Source organism: Salmo salar, chromosome 21, assembly GCF_965601325.2.
Source record: "Salmo salar chromosome 21, fSalSal1, whole genome shotgun sequence".
Classification (NCBI taxonomy): Eukaryota; Metazoa; Chordata; class Actinopteri; order Salmoniformes; family Salmonidae; genus Salmo; species Salmo salar.
In genome coordinates, this window is record NC_138311.1 from 20,137,849 (window position 1) to 20,155,156 (window position 17,308).

Consider the following 17,308-nt stretch of genomic DNA (forward strand, 5'->3'; position numbering starts at 1 on the left):
TGAAGCTCGTCTGGAGGGTGGTTAACACAGTGTCCAAAGAAGGGCCAGAAGTATACAGAATGGTGTCGTCTGCGTAGAGGTGGATCAGAGATTCACCAGCAGCAAGAGCGACACCATTGATGTATACAGAGAAAAGAGTTGGCCCAAGAATTGAACCCTGTGGTACCCCCATAGAGACTGCCAGAGGTCCGGACAGCAGGCCCTCCGATTTGACACACTGAACTCTGTCAGAGAAGTAGTTGGTGAACCAGGCGACGCAATCGTTTGAAAAACCAAGGCTACTGAGTCTGCCGATGAGGATGTGGTGATTAACAGAGTCAAAAGCCTTGGCCAGGTCAATGAATACATTTTACATTTACATTTTAGTCATTTAGCAGACGCTCTTATCCAGAGCGACTTACAGTAGTGAATGCATACATTTCATACATTTTTTTCTCCGTACTGGTCCCCCGTGGGAATCGAACCCACAACCTTGGCTTTGCAAACACCATGCTCTACCAACTGAGCCACACGGGACCTATTGGTGGAATCATGCCATATTTAGACTAGATAATGTCAAACAAGGTTGGAATGTGAATACGGCAGCACAGTATTGTTTCTTATCGATGGCGGTTACGATGTCGTTTAGGACCTTGAGCGTGGCTGAGGTGCACCCATGACCAGCTCTGAAACCAGATTGCATAGCGGAGAAGGTGCGGTGGGATTCGAAATGGTCGGTAATCTGTTTGTTGACTTGGCTTTCGAAGACCTTAGAAAGGCAGGGTAGGATGGATATAGGTCTGTGGCAATTTGGGTCAAGAGTGTCCCCTCCTTTGAAGAGGGGGATGACAGCAGCTGCTTTCCAATCTATGGGAATCTCAGACGACACGAAAGAGAGGTTGAACAGGCTAGTAATAGGGGTTGCAATAATTTCGGCAGATAATTTTTGAAAGAAAGGGTCCAGATTGTCAAGCCCAGCTGATTTGTAGGGGTCCAGATTTTGCAGCTCTTTCAGAACATCAGCTGAATGGATTTGGGAGAAGGAGAAATGGGGGAGGCTTGGGCGAGTAGCTGTGGGGGGTGCAGTGCTGTTGAATGCAGTAGGGGTAGTTAGGTGGAAAGCATGGCCAGCCGTAGAAAAATGCTATATTGGGCTTATCGGTGGTGACAGAGTTTCCTATCCTCAGTGCAGTGGGCAGTTGGGAGGAGGTGTTCTTATTCTCCATGGACTTTACAATGTCCCAGAACTTTTTAGAGTTTGAGTTGCAGGAAGCAAATTTCTGTTTGAAAAAGCTAGCCTTGGCGTTTCTAACTGCCTGTGTGTATTGGTTTCTAACTTCCCTGAAAAGTTGCATATCGCGGGGGCAGTTCGATGCTAATGCAGAACGCCACAGGATATTTTTGTGTTATATCTGTTCCTGGTTCTACATTTCTTGAAAGGGGCATGCTTATTTAAGATGGTGAGGAAGGCATTTAAAAAAAATAACCAGGCATCCTCTACTGACGGGATGAGGGCAATATCCTTCCAGGATACCAGGGCCAGGTCGATTAGAAAAGCTTGCTCGTTGAAATGTTTCAGGGAGCGTTTGACAGTGATGAGTGGAGGTCGTTTGACCGCTGACCCATTACGGGTGCAGGCAATGAGGCAGTGATCACTGAGATCTTGGTTGAAAACAGCAGAGGTGTATTTAGAGGGCACGTTGGTTAGGATGATATCTATGAGGGTTCCAGTGTTTGCGGTTTTGGGGTTGTACCTGGTGGGTTCATTAATAATTTGTGTGAGATTGAGGGCATCAAGCTTGGATTGTAGGATGGCTGGGGTGTTAAGCATGTCCCAGTTTAGGTCACCTAGTAGCACGAGCTCTGAAGATAGATGGGGGGCAATCAGTTCACATATGGTGTCCAGAGCACAGCTAGGGGCCGAGGGGGGTCTATAGCAGGCGGTGACGGTGAGAGACTTGTTTTTGGAGAGGTGTATTTTTAAAAGTAGAAGTTCAAATTGTTTGGGTACAGACCTGGATAGCAGGACAGAACTCTGCAGGCTATCTCTACAGTAGATTGCAACACCGCCCCCTTTGGTCGTTCTATCTTGTTCGAAAACGTTGTAGTTAGGGATGAAGATTTCAGAGTAGAGATTTCACATATTATGTTAATTGACGAAAAGCTTTAAGGGAAAATATAAGACATATTTTCAGGGTCAAAATCAGGTGCAATAATTGACTAATTATTGATGTAAATAAATGCTATTAAATATAGGGTTTTATAAATCCTTGTGGATTAGTAGAATATTGAAATAAAAGACAGGCCTATTTCTTACTTGTCAAATTCTGAAATCAAACGTACTTAGTCATAATAGAACAACAAATCAGCAAATTCAATTGCCAGGGTTAGAGCTTCTAAGCCCGTTCTATTCATTCATATTTCTATGGTAGGGACGTCCCAAGGATTCGTGATACCACTGACCAGCACAGAAGCAAAGACAGTACAGTATGAAGATAATTAGAAACTGCTTCTCCAATATAAATCCTCGATTACGCTTGTGGGCGATGCCATGGCGACGTTGGCGAGCTAAACTCATGCACAGAAACACATAATCGGGTCTAACGGTCGAATCTAGTTTGTGCCTTTAGATTTAGATAATATTAACCAAGGAAGAAATGTTAACTTCTCTCATTTACTAATCAAATCCCGGCCATGTCTGCTTCACAAGCGTTTCCGGAAGTTTTGTGATGTTGCACCTCTGGGTTTAGAAACTCTGTGACAGATGTGCGAAAGACTTTGTCGCACCTCATTTACGTCATCAAAGAACAAAATGTACACTCCTTTGAATTATGAACTAAGCTTTGTTGCTTTAAAATAAGTAAGGTGACTTTAACAAGGGAGAAAACTATTGCCCGAATACAGATTTACATAACTCATGTCAAGATGAGGTGAAAAACTGTTTAATGTGTTATGCAGCTGGACCTGAATACAGAAGCAGTTTGAAAACAAAAGGAAGTGCGGAAAACATACTTGATATGGCTTCCATCAACTGTGCATTATAAATGTTCATATTATGTTGAAGGTTATATAAAAACACACTGTTACACTGATATAACAATGGGTTAGTTATAATATAAAAAAGATTTGCTGTTATCTTTGCCACAAGCACTTTCATTGCACTGATGTGTCCCAGACTGGAGGAGGGGGCGTGTACTGTCACTGGTTGAGCTTCTGTTACGTACGCCGCTTGATGCTGTGACCACCGGGCAGGAGCTTCAAGATTTGCCCTTGCAGACCTATTGGTAGATATCCTATTTTAATTCTAACTTCATAGCTAGGCTATAGAAATATAGCAAATATCCACCATTGGTCGAACCTTAGTTTGAGGATGTTTCCTGACTATAGAAGCCATTGAACTTTACTAAAGTTGGTAAAACTTTCACTGAATTTATGGCAACGTCATATTGACCCTGAGCTCACATTCGTAAAGAAGAATTCAACTACAAACAGGCAATCGCATAAATGATCAGTCATGTAATCGTTCTATATTGCAGACGTGTAATAAGTATTGTTATGCACTGCTTCAATGCACACGTTTGATATTTGTTAATTGTTGTGTCGCAAAATGAACTAACTTCCCTAACAATGATCACATGCATTATGTTATAAAGTGATGATAAAAAAATGGATGGAATATATATATTTGTTTTGTTATTAAAATACACACAGGCAGACTGTGGGCCGAAGATCAAGCAGTCTTGAAGCGCAAAGATGGCGGCTTCCTTGCTGAGGATAGGGCGACTTGGCTCTCTCAAGGTAATGAAATGTCATGCACATAACCACAGTATTATTTAAAGTTTTAACACACCATTATTTTCGAAAAGACACCTATAACAACCTGCTCCTTTGTTTTTCCATTTGTGCTGAGAAGGACATGAGTTGTGCGCTTGATTTGGTTTTAGAAACATGGAAAGCGCTAGCAAACGTTAGATAACTTAGCTATCCAGCTAACGTTAGCTGTCTACTTTTCATATCAAGTGCACACATGTGGTTAATTTAGAATATGAGAAAATATTTTGAGTGAGTAAATAAGTTGTCAACGTATATAGCTATATCAGCTATTTATTTAAGATTATGACCGCTCGCTAACTTTCTATACGTAAACGTTGATGGTAGCTAGATGGCTGGGCGGTGGGGCCTACTCGCCATGGCACGAAGCTAGTATTAGTAGCTAACTAACTGCAAATATCAAGTTTGGTTTGACAATTATTAGTTTGTTGCAGTCATGTGAATTATCAGTAATTCGTGTGTACTTTGATCAGTGCGTGCAGGCGGAGAGCTGGGGCTCTTTGAGGAGAGCTCCTACAGCTGTTGCCCTATGCACGAACGCTGGTGGTCCCAAGAAGCCCAAGAAGAGCAGTTCAGAGAGTAAGTACAATTATTTGTAGTGTATGATACTTGAGCAGATTAGTGATGTGGAGTTGACGAACGATTAGTTCTTTTTGAACAACGCTTTTTACTTACTCGAGAGTCATGATTCGTTTTGCATTTAAGCTTTTCGCGACACTCGCAATAACATCTGCATGTGACCAATAAGATTTGATGATTTGAGTGACTCGTTCATTTAAAGTAGTTTGTTTGACCTGCTGGCAGCAGGGTTGGTATATGCTCCTGCGGCGCTAGAGTCAAATCAAATTGTATTTGTTAAATGCTAAGTAAACAACAAGTGTAGACTAACAGCTGATGTGCTGGGGTACTAGGTTGAGGTAGATGCAGTGCCTAGGGAAAGTATTAAGACACCTTGACCTTTTTCCACATTTTGTTACTTTACAGCCTTATTCTAAAATGGATAAAATAAAATCAGTAATCTACACACAATTACCCATAATGAGAGAGAGAACAGGTTTTTAGATAATTTTAATACATTTGCCAAAGAAATATAGAAATACCGTAAATTCCGGACTATAAGCCGCAACTTTTTTCCCAGGCTTTGAACCTCGCGGCTTAAACAATGACACGGCTAATATATGGATTTTTTTTTTTCTAAAAAGAAAAACACATTCTGTGACGTGCTCAGTTTTTTGCCGGCATGAAGCTTTCATTAGACCAATGAAATTGCCGAACGGGTTACGGTCAAACAACTTTTTTGTTTACTGTTTAGATTAAATCGAGCGCTCTCAAACTTCCCATCATTCTGATTACGGTAGTCATTTTGTCACCCTCATCATGGCAAAGACACGGAGAAATGCATATGATGCAGCTTTCAAGTTGAAGGCGATTGATCTGGCTGTTGGAAAAGGAAATAGAGCTGCTGCACGGGAGCTTGGTCTTAATGAGTCGATGATAAGACGTTGGAAACAGCAGCGTGAGGAATTGACTCAGTGCAAAAAGACAACTAAAGCTTACTGCTAATTTTTAATTTTTGGTTACAAGCCGTGTTTCGTTAAAGCCTGTGTGAAGTTAATTTGTTTCAATGTACCGGTAGGCACCTGCGGCTTATAGACATGTGCGGCTTATTTATGTTCAAAATAATCTTCTTTTTTTAATTCAGTGGGTGTGGCTTATATTCAGGTGCGCTTAATAGTCCGGAAATTACGGTAGATACATTATTTACATAAGTATTAAGACCCTTTGCTATGAGACTCAAAATTGAGCTCAGGTGCATCCAGTTTCTATTGATCATCCTTGAGATGTTTCTACAACTTGATTGGAGTCCACCTGTGGTAAATTCTATTGATTGGACATGATTTGGAAAGGCATGTAAGAGCAAAAACCAGGCCATGAGGTCAAAGGAATTGTCCATAGAGCTCCGAGACAGGATTGTGTCGAGGCACAGATCTGGGGGAAGGGTACCAAAAAATGTATGCAGCTTTGAAGGTCCCTAAGAACACAGTGGCCTCCATCATTCTTAAATGGAAGAAGTTTGGAACCACCAAGACTCTTCCTAGAGCTAGCCACCCGGTCAAACTGAGCAATCTGGGGAGAAGGGCCTTGGTCAGGGAGGTGACCAAGAACCCGATGGTCACTCTGACAGAGCTCTTGAATTCATCTGTGGAGATGGGAGAACCTTCCAGAAGGACAACCATCTCTGCAGCCCTCCACCAATCAGGCCTTTATGGTAGAGTGGCCAGACGGAAGCCACTCCTCAGTAAAAGGCACCTGACAGCCTACTTTGAGTTTGCCAAAAGGCACCTAAAGGACTCTGACCATGACAAACAAGATTCTCTGGTCTGATGACACCATGATTGAACTCTTTAGCCTGAATGCCAAGCGTCACATCTGGAGGAAACCTGGCACAATCCCTATGGTGAAGCATGGTGGTGGCAGCATCATGCTGTGGGGATTTTTTTTCAGCGGCAGGGGTTGGGAGACTAGTCAAGATCGAGGGGGGCCTCCCAAGTGGCACAGCGGTCTAAGGCACTGCATCGCAATGCTTGAGGCGTCACTACAGCCCCGGGTTCGATCCCAGGCTGTCTCACAGCTGGCCGTGACCGGGAGACCCATTGGCCCAGCGTCGTCTGCATTTGGCCGACCGGGATTTCCTTGTCCCATCGCGCCCTAGCGACTCCTTGTAGCGGGCCGGGCGCCTGCAAGCTATGTTCGGTCGCCAGCTGTTTCCTCCGACACATTGGGTACGGCTGGCTTCTGGGTTAAGCGAGCAGTGTGTCAACAAGCAGTGCGGCTTGGCAGGGTCATGTTTCGGAGGAAGCATTGCTCTCGACCTTCGCCTCTCCCGCGTCCATACGGGAGCTGCAGCAATGGGACAAGACTGTAACTACAAATTGGTGTTAAAAGTACCCCCCCCCCAAAAAAAGAGGGAAATATGAACGAAGCAAACTACAGAGATTCTTGATGAAAACCTGTTCCAGAGCGCTCAGGTCCTCAGACTTCCAACAGGACAACGACCCTAAGCACACAGCCAAGACAACACAGGAGTGGCTTCGGGACAAGTCTCTGAATGGCCCAGACTTGAACCTGACTCGAACATTTCTGGATAAGCTGAAAATAACTGTGCAGCGACGCTCCCCATCCAACCTGACAGAGCTTGAGAGGATCTGCAGAGACGAATGGGAGAAACTTCCCAAATACAGGTGTGCCAAGCTTGTAGTGTCACACTTGAGGCTGTAATCGCTTCCAAAGGTGCTTCAACAAAGTACTGAGTAAAGGGTCTGAATACTCATGTAAATGTATTTTAAGTTTTTAATTTACAAAAATGTCTAAACCTGTTTTTGCTCTGTCATTATGAGGTATTGTGTGTAGATTGGTGAGGGAGGGACACTATTTAATCAATTTTAGAATAAGGCTGTAACGTACCAAAGTGGAAAAAGTCAAGGAGTCTGACTACTTTCCGAAGGCACTGTATATACAGTACCAGTCAAAGTTTGGACACACCTACTCATTCAAGGGTTTTTCTTTTCTTTTTACTATTTTGTACATTGTAGAATAATAGTGAACACATCAACTCTGTAATAATACATGGAATGATGTAGTAACCAAAAAAGTGTTAAACAAATCAAAATATATTTTAGATTCTTTAAAGTAGCCACCCTTTGCCTTGATGACAGCTTTGCACACTCTTGGCATTCTCTCAACCAGCTTCGCCTGGACTGCTTTTCCAACAGTCTTGAAGGAGTTCCCACATATGCTGAGCACTTGTTGACTGCTTTTCCTTCACTCTGCGGTCCAACTCCCAAACCATCTGAATTGGGTTGAGGTCGGGTGATTGTGGAGGCCAGGTCATCTGATGCAGCACTCAATCACTCTCCTTCTCGGTCAAATAGCCCTTACACAGCCTGGAGGTGTGTTTTGCATCATTGTCCTGTTGAAAAATAAATGATTTTCCCACTAAGCGCAAACCAGATGTGATGGCCTATCGCAGCAGAATGCTTCATAACTATGAAATAACATATATGGAATCATGTAGTAACCAAGGAAGTGTGTTTTTTATTATTCTTTATTATTATATATATTTTTGGTTTTTGGTAAGTCTTCTGTGTACCACCCCTACCTTGTCACAACACAACTGATTGGCTCAAATACATTAAGGGAAGAAATTCCACAAATTAACTTTTAACAAGGCTGGTTGAGAGAATGCCAAGAATGTGCAAAGCTGTCATCAAGGCAAAGGGTGGCTACTTAACAAATCAAATATTTTTCTAACACTTTGTTTTGGTTACTACATGATTCCATGTGTTATTTCATAGTTTTGATGTCTTTACTATTATTCTACCATGTAGAAAATAGTAAAAATAAAGAAACTCTGGAATGAGTAGGTGTGTCAACTTTTGACTGGTACTGTACATATGAAACAAGAACACCATCACAAATAGTGTTTCACCATTTGATTACCAAGACAAATAGCAAAGGTGTCTCAAACAGTACTTGAAGTATCTAAATAAAGTGTAGCCAACCAATCAATGTATATCAAGTGCCATGGATGGCACAATGTTGCAGTCCAGAAATGAGAGCTTTACCATCTATGCCAAAAGCATGAACCTCTGATGGTGACTGTAGAACTGTCATCCACGAATGCTTCAGTATTCCCCCCCTCTCTCTAGGAGCATTCGTGTGCCCAGGCCCCATACGCGTATCAAAAGTATCCCATCCTGGTCACCATTTTATTCTTTTTTTTCTATCTAAATTTAACCTTTATTTTACTTGGCAAGTCAGTTAAGAACAAATTCTTATTTACAATGATGGCCTACACTGGCCAAACCCAGACGACGCTGGGCCAATTGTGCGCCGCCCTACGGGACTCCCAATCACGGCCGGTTGTGATACAGCATGTACCTGACAGATGTAGAGCGAGACAAGTGCCTTTGCAGAATGCAATATCAAGCTTGTGTGGTCCAGAGACAAGAACTCTGTGGCAAAAGCCTGGGCTCCTGACGGGGACAATGGTATTCTCACCACTGCATGTTACAATAGTAAAATAATCTGTTACATGTCCAATTGATTCTACATTGAATTTAGTCTTTGACGCAAAATAAAAGCATGTGTATCTGTAGTTGGTGCTCTTCAACTCTAAAATGAACCAGACTGTGTAAGACCAAATCCACACAGAAAAGACAACAGGCAAATGCATATGCATATGTTAACTGCAGTAGGATGGTTCTCCTCTCAGGTCTGTGAAAAGCACTTTCTTGATCTCTGGGAGCAGGTCACAGGGGAGCTGAATAAATAATGAGACCCAATCGAGAGACAAGAATTAATAAAAATAAATCACAGCAAAGGAATGTATGTAGTTTGAGCTAGAAAGTGAACATCCTGTCAGGGTGCTCTGCAATAATCCTACACTACATGGCCATAAGTATGTGGACACCTGCTCGTCGAACATCTCATTCAAAAATCATGAGCATTAATATGGAGTTGGTCCCCCCTTTGCTGCTATAACAGCCTCACTCTTCTGGGAAGGTTTTCCACTAGATGTTGGAACATTGCTGCGTTGACTTGCTTCCATTCAGCCACGAGCATTAGTGTTGGACACTGATGTTGGGTGTTTAGGCCTGGCTTGCAGTCGGCGTTCCAATTCCTCCCAAAGGTGTTCGATGGGGTTGAGGTCAGGGCTCTGTGCAGGCCAGTCAAGTTCTTCCACATGTTGGGGATTGTTTCCTTGTTCCTTGTCAACCATTGGTGAAATTAGCCTTATGATCTTTAATTAAATAATTCAAAAACCTTTATTAATGCAATTGCAGACAAGCTGACAACAGGAACATAACGCATGTTTCCGAGTAAGTTCTGCAAAATATTAAAGGTCCCAAGTTATTTTATTAAACCCGAAGTCCAGCCCTTGTGATGTCACTGCATACGTCATTACCTTCTACTCATCAGACCAAGCCCATGCGTACACAGCTATATAAACTTGCAAGAGCGATACAATATTTTCAGTGTTTAAGGCCTAGGCAATAAATGTCCACTCCCCAAAGTTTATTTATTGTGGAATGTCTGACTAGTCTCTTATCTCCTACACTCCCCTGCAGAGTTCTGTCTGTCACACATTTCTCAGAGGGGTCTCTTTTATAAGAGGCAGAGAGACTAGAAAACAACTGGAACAATACTAAACCTTATATATTAATCTGTAGTCTAGGACCCTATAAATGTAAGGAGTGCGGGGTCTTATAACCCCGCCCCTTCTATTAATTCAGCATAATCAATTATTATAATACATCAAACATTTGGTACAGCCCCTATCATGACCCCTAGTTGAACCTCTGACACACACCGAACTCGACAAACCATTTCTGTATGGACCTCGCTTTGTGCACGGGGGCATTGTCATGCTGAAACAGGAAAGGGCCTTCCCCAAACTGTTGCCAAAAACTTGGAAGCACAGAATCGTCTAGAATGTCATTCAGCGCTATAGCGTTAAGATTTCCCTTCACTGGAACTAAGGGGCCTAGCGCGAACTATGAAAAACAGCCTTAGACATCATTCCTCCTCCACCAAACATTACAGGTGGGACTATGCATTCGGGAGGTAGCATTCTCCTGGCATCCGCCAAACCTAGATTCATGCCAGATGGTGAAGCGTGATTCATCACTCCACAGAACGTGTTTTCACTGATCCAGAGTACAATGGCGGCGAGCTTTACATTACTCCAACCGACACTTGGCATTGCGCATGGTGATCTTAGGCTTGTGTGCAGCTGCTCGGCCATGAAAAACCATTTCATGAAGCTCACGACAAACAGTTTATTGTGCTGATGTTGCTTCCAGAGGCAGTTTGGGACTTGGTAGTGAAGGTTGCAACTGAGGACTTTTTATGCGCTTCAGCACTCGGCAGTCCCATTCTGTGAGCTTGTGTGGCCTACCACGTCGCGGCTCAGCCGTTATTGCTCCTAGACTTTTCCACTTCACAATAACAGCATTTACAGTTGACCGTGGCAGCTCTAGCAGGGCAGAAATTTGACGAACTGACTTGTTGGAAAGGTGGCATCCTATGATGGTGCCATGATGAAAGTCATTGAGCTCTTTAGTATGGGCCATTCTACTACCATTGTTTGTCTGTGGCGATTGCATGGCTGTGTGCTCTATTTTATACACCTGTCAGCAATGTGCATTGCTGAAATAGCAGATGACTGATTTTTAAAGTGGCGTCCACATACTTCTGGCCATGTAGTGTACTCTGACTATTGACAGGGTTAATGTGGCATTATGTCAGTATGATTTGAAATTAGTGGGTCCTGCCTTGATGATGACTAGGTTTACACTACTTGTTCTATAGGTTGTTGTAGTCTGAAATTATTATTTAGAAATAAACTGATAGCTAAAATGCTCCTTGACCAGGAATAACACACTAGCTAGTGATACAGCTATCTGCTCCTGTTAGCTATCAACATATTTACTTGTTGTAACTACAAGCTAGCTACAATACTAAGGTTGCTGCGTTCTAAGTTGGGAGTCATTTTATATATTGCATTGATGGTATCACATTTCTATAACTAAATAGTTTGCTAGGATGCAAATATAATAAGACTACATAATGGCAGTTTGTCGGACAGAGGTCTCTCAAGCTATCACCAGCTTTCTACTTCCTTAGGTACGGATAACGTGGTTGGCAGAGTTAGTACCATGGATAGTACATGGATTTTGATTGGTTTACGGTTTAGTTCTTGGCTGTGTTTGCCTGTCCAGCTAGCAAACAAAAAAGCATTGTTCATTGTTCGCCAGTAGGGTGTCCCGTGTGCTCTGGGCATTAACAGACTCGAATGAATGAAATTAGTCAAAATATATATATTTTTTTGAATGAGACAAAGATCAGACTCAGTAAAAAGAGCTGAACTTCCCATCACTAGAGCAGATGTCAATTCTTGAGCATAGTGAGAGTGCTCAAATTGTGGTACAAGTATAAATAGGCAAATAGACTGGCGAATTCCATAAACTGACCCTTTTAGCATAATTTTGTTGGATATTTTATGAAGGCATCAAATACTTGGCACACCATGACAAAGTGAGAGACTAGGCTGTGAACCATCCAGAGATTTGATTTAGCTGTAAATAAAAGGGCCCAGTTCGGCATTTAATCTGTTGCTCCAGGAAGAAGAAGATGAAGACACCCAGTGATGGCAAGATTGAATAAACACCCCGATCTGGCTGATTAAACACCTCACTTGTGACATGACCACCCCATTTGTCCCAGAAGATTTCTATTTGTAGTGAGGCTTTTAAATATTAAGTATTGTGGAACATTTCCAGAACTAATCAAGAACCCTCCATAATCCTGCCTGTACTGAAGATTGACCAGCACTGTCATTATGAAGTTGCATAGAAGAAAAGTTTGCCACATCCCCCCCCGAATATACATTAAATAATTTTCAGATGCTGAAGACGCTGTGTACAGTAGGTGCCAAAGAAATTGGCAGAAGTCCAGATGTTTTGGAGAAGAACTGAAGATGATCATCTAACTGAAGTCATCTAGGCCTACATGCTGAAGGGAAAGTGACGCTCAAGCGTTCTTGGGTCCTTGGTGCCTAAAGGCTGAAAAATCTACAATTCTGAATCTTGTAGAGATTTGTTTTCTGCAGGCTACTTGTACCACAATTTGAACAAATATCTTGGCTAGTTCGACCATTTTTTATTTTTTTTATATTAAGTTGTGGTGCACATTTTGAATTTAAAGTCTTCCTTCCCCAGGTGTTAACCTTTTCTCAACTTTCAGTAATAGGCCTATAAATCTGTTATTTTTCAAATACTTGTATCCTTAAGTTGAATTGTCAACAAAAGTTAGTTTTATCTAGTGGCCATTTTTTTGTTTTGTGAGAGGTGGATGGTTCATAATAATGTCTGGAATGGATTAGTATCAAACTGTGTTTTTATACCATTAAGTGTGCCCCATTCCAGCCATTACTATGAGCTGTCCTCCCCAATTAATGTGCCACCAGCAGTCCATTTTAATATTACAGCTACACTTTTTGTACCCTTGCCTGAAATTTGGTGCTTGTCTAGTCACCATATGTGTCTTGCAAAGAGACATTCTTGAATACTCTGTGGTTAGCCATGTTGTGCTAGGTAAGTTTCATACACATTTTTATTGCAAAGTTGGTCCATGTTGGTTTCCAAGCCTTTTAGACTACATAGAGTATGAATAGAAATAAATAAATCCTTTGTTTTCCCCCCTCCTCCGTCCTAGAAAAGTCCCAGGGCAAAACATACTTCGATATAGAGAAGCTTGTCCCACACAGAACATATGTGGAATTTCCCAAGAAAGACGCAACAGCAGCAGCTGCTGCCGCAGCAGAACTTGCTGCCGCCCCCAAATCTGTTGAAGCAGTTGCCGCAGAGCCAATTGTCGCCGCTACTGCAGCTGAAGCTGTAGCAGCTCCTGCTGCAGTCGAAGCCACACCTGTTGTCGAATCCGTTGCCCCCTCAGGTGAAGCAGTTGCTGAAGCCGCTGCCCCTACTCCAGCCGCTGCTCCGGCAGCAGAAGCTGCCCCCGTTGTTGAAGCCATTGCAGTTGAAGTCATTGCAGCTGAAGCCGCCCCCGTTGTTGCAGCTGAAGACGCTCCTGTTGTTGAAGCCATTGCAGTTGAAGTCATTGCAGCTGAAGCCGCCCCCGTTGTTGCAGCTGAAGCCGCCCCCGTTGTTGCAGCTGAAGCCGTTGCAGTTGAAGCCACCCCTGCCTTTGAAGCTGCTGCTCCTGCTGCAGCCGAAGCTGCCACACCCGCTGTTGAAGCTGCCACTGAAGACGCATCCGCTGTCGAAGCCGTTGCAGCTGAAGCCCCAGCAGAGGTTGCCCCAGCAGAGGTTGCCCCAGCAGAGGTTGCCCCAGCAGAGGTTGCCCCAGCAGAGGTTGCCCCAGCAGAGGTTGCCCCAGCAGAGGTTGCCCCAGCAGAGGTTGCCCCAGCAGAGGTTGCCCCAGCAGAGGTTGCCCCAGCAGAGGTTGCCCCTGCAGAAGCCCATGTTGAAGCCGTAGCAGAGGCTCCAGTAGAAGCTGACCCAGTTGAAGCTGCTGCAGAAGCCCATGTTGAAGCCATAGCAGAGGCTCCAGTAGAAGCTGACCCAGTTGAAGTTGCTGCAGAAGATGTGGCTGAAGCTGCCCCCGTTGAAGCTGCAGCCGAAGCCCCAGCCGAAGCCCCTGTTGTAGCTGAGCTTGTGGCTGAAGCTGCTGCAGAGATTGTAGCTGGAGCTGCCCCCGTTGACGCTGCCACTGAGGAGCTGGTAGACACCGCCCCTATCGTGGCGGAGGCTGCAGGAGAGGAGCTGATTGCAGAGGCCCCGGCTGATGCAGTACCAATTGAGGCTTCTGAGGGTATACACCCCCCCCCCCCTCCCCTAAACCCTTCTCTCCTCTCTGTGGACCCTACAGTCTACCAACAGTCATATTTGTATTCCCATTTGATGTTAATATATTATAACTGTAAGGATAACTTGTAAAGATACCCAAAATCACAAAAGCGCTTTTCGTTCTTGCATTGGGCAGCTTATTGGCATACCTCTTTTAGTGGGCTTATTTACTCTATAATCTATTTTGCTATTTATCCCTTAACTACCACATTTCTACATTGCAGCCATGTAGACTCAAGCCACACAACCCCATTCTCCTCTGTGTGTTTGTGGTCCTTCTGGGATTGTGTGCATTAACTTGTAACCATGCTGCTTTGACCACCTTGGTGCATGCATCTGGATGCATCATCATTTTCTCATGGGTTCATCTGTGATGGCCTGCACTGATCTGCTTGGCTCGGTGTCTTTCTGCACTTTATTTTGCCATGTTTTTCCAGCACTCACTAATTCTGAACTGCCCTCATCTTTGTTTCTCAGCCTCTCCTTTCTATTTTCACTTGATCATTGTGATGTAATTTACCTGCCAATTAATTTATTTGCCCAACTCCTTAAATCCTCCTTCTCTATTCCCTTCACCAGATATTGTTACAAAGACTTGATTCTCAATGCCCCTAATTTTGTTTTTTATAATTAAAACTACTGTTTGGTGTGTTTGTTAAAGATTATTTGTACGGTTAATGCTAAAGTTACTGTGTACTGTCAAAAGTAATGTTATGGTCACACTAACCAACCAGGGTTTTGGCCTGTCTGTTGCCTCTGGGCAGCTACTGACGGATTACATTGTGAAATGGGGTCTGATTTCCTACTCTTCCCTCGTCGCACTTGTTTTACCCAGGAGGTGCATGATATCAGTTATCTGTAATTGATCCCCTCACGTTTATTTGTTTGGTGCTGTATGAGATTACTTTGGAAATGTCAACTTTCCATCCACTTTGTGGTCAATGCACTCGGTGAGTTTGAGTTTGCACCTTGGTTGCTGTGTGTGGAATTAAACATGAGTAGGGGGAAGAGGTTGTCAATTATAACTTTTTTTTATGTACATGAATTGGTTATGCAGGGATTTAAATTGGACATCTCAATCTCAAATATAGATCCAGTGTCTGCCAAGTGATGATGCTATGAACTTGTGATGCCTAGCATGACACGGAACTTATTTAACCTGTTACCTGACCTTTCACACTCAATCCTTTCCTCTCTTACCCCTGTAGATGCCGTACTGTCTACCACTACCAGGTGCTGTTTTTGTGCATGAGGGTTTAGGTCACAGATGTGATTAGTTTTTTATTTATTTTGTGGTTTAAGCCAAAGGGGCATGGTCATAGTTGGAATTTCTGTGAATGAATGGAAAATAATTTTTATTTTCTTGAACTCTCAGCTCAACTGGACCCGATCCAGAAGCTATTCCTGCATTCGATCCGCGAGTATTCCTCAAAGAGCGCGTAAGTGACAATGTTTTTTTTGTGTAGCTAGCGCTTCGGTTTTGCTTACAATCACACCCTTTGTCATCAAGCTGACGTTTAGGCCTGTTTTTCTCTCTCAGGGCTAGTGGTGGTTTGGTAGATGCAGGCCCTGCATATGAGAAGAACTTGGCAGAAGAGCTGACTAAACTCCAGAGGCTGTATGGCGGTGGAGATCTCACAGCTTTCCCAGAGTTCAAGTTCACAGGTTAGTAGTTTTATACAGGTGCCCATGAACCTTTTTAAAATGCGTTACATAGAATTCTCATCTCACACTCTTTCTCTCCTTCAGAGCCCAAGTTGGAGGAAGTTGCCCCCAAGTAAACATCACCAGTCAACGTTTCTGTTGTCTTTTCCTGTCAATCTGTTCTTTGAAGTGGACATCTAGTAATAAGTTACGTAGGCTACTATATCAAATCAAGGCTAAAATAATGTTCATTAATTTTGTTTGTGGGGTATAGAGCTGTTTCCGTATATCTAGAAATTCTCTTGCAAATTAGTCTGTATTAGATGCACGTGTTGGAGGACAAGCTGATGCTGCGCTTTGATCTGTGAAATATGCTTTTGCATAGGATGAAGATCCAGAAATGTTTAAGTTGGATAAGGGTAAAAATAAACTCTGATCCATATTGTTTTACTTTTGTCTCCGTTGCATGTTTCATCCGAAAGTGGATCAATATGTTGTAAGTCATCATTGTACATCACATGCAATGCTTAAGTCAAGAGACTACCCATATACAATCAGTGGCCAGTTTATTAGTGACACCCATCTAGTACCGGGTCGGACGCTCCTTTGCCTCCAGAACAGCCTGAATTATCTGGGGCATGGAAACGTTGTTCAATTGCTATCAAGGGACCTAACATGTGCCAGGAAAACATTTCCCACACCACCGCCAACAGCTTGTACTGTTGACACCAGACAGGATGGGGACATGGACTCATGCTGCTCATGCCAAATTCTGACTCTGCCATCAGCATGACACAACAGGAACTGGGATTTGTTGCACCAGGCAATGTTTTTTATACTCCTCAGTTGTCCAGTGTTGGTGATAGCGTGCCCATTGGAGCTGCTTCTTGTTTTTAGCTGATAAGAGTAGAACCCGGTGTGGTCATCTGCTGAAATAGCCCATCCGTGACAAGGACCGTCGAGTTGTGCGTTTAGAGATGCTGTTCTGCACACCACTGTTGTACTGCTCTGTTATTTGCCCGTTTTGTCCCGCCTGTTAGCTTGCATGATTCTTTCCGTTCTTCTTCGACCTCTCAATGAGCTGCCGCTACGTGGACGTTATTTGTCGCACCATTCTCGGTAAACCTAGACACTGTCGTGCGTGAAAAGCTCAAGATGACTGCTGTTTCTGAGATTGCATCATCTCAGAAACAGCAGGCAGTCGCTTAGGTCACTCGTTTTGCCCAGTCTAGCGTTCAGTCGAACAGTAACTGGATGCCTGTCTGCCTGCTTTTATATAGCAAGCCACGGTCATGTGACTCACTGTAGAAGCGAACTATTTTTGTGGATTGGGTGGTGTACCTAATAAACTGTCCGCTCGGTGTATGTATTGTACAACTGCACATAAATTCCTATGAATAAGCTGAATACAGATTTGCCTT

At 43.3% G+C, this 17,308-nt stretch overlaps 1 protein-coding gene across 2 annotated transcripts; it reads left to right on the forward strand.

Annotated features, from left to right (window-relative positions):
• The first annotated feature begins 3,122 nt into the window (after positions 1 to 3,122).
• On the forward strand, positions 3,123 to 16,337 carry LOC106581902 (uncharacterized). 2 transcript variants are annotated; one of them, XM_082967025.1, is made up of 8 exons: positions 3,123 to 3,263; positions 3,691 to 3,777; positions 4,284 to 4,389; positions 13,090 to 13,688; positions 13,749 to 14,208; positions 15,619 to 15,682; positions 15,784 to 15,908; positions 15,993 to 16,337. In XM_082967025.1, exons 2-8 carry the CDS (start codon positions 3,733 to 3,735, stop codon positions 16,022 to 16,024), a joined length of 1,431 nt encoding a protein of 476 aa, XP_082823151.1. In that variant the 5' UTR covers positions 3,123 to 3,263; positions 3,691 to 3,732; the 3' UTR covers positions 16,025 to 16,337. The 2 variants fall into 2 exon arrangements, with proteins under 2 accessions (XP_082823151.1, XP_014019821.2); XM_014164346.3 differs by having other exon boundaries at positions 13,090 to 14,208.
• Positions 16,338 to 17,308: the final 971 nt, after the last annotated feature.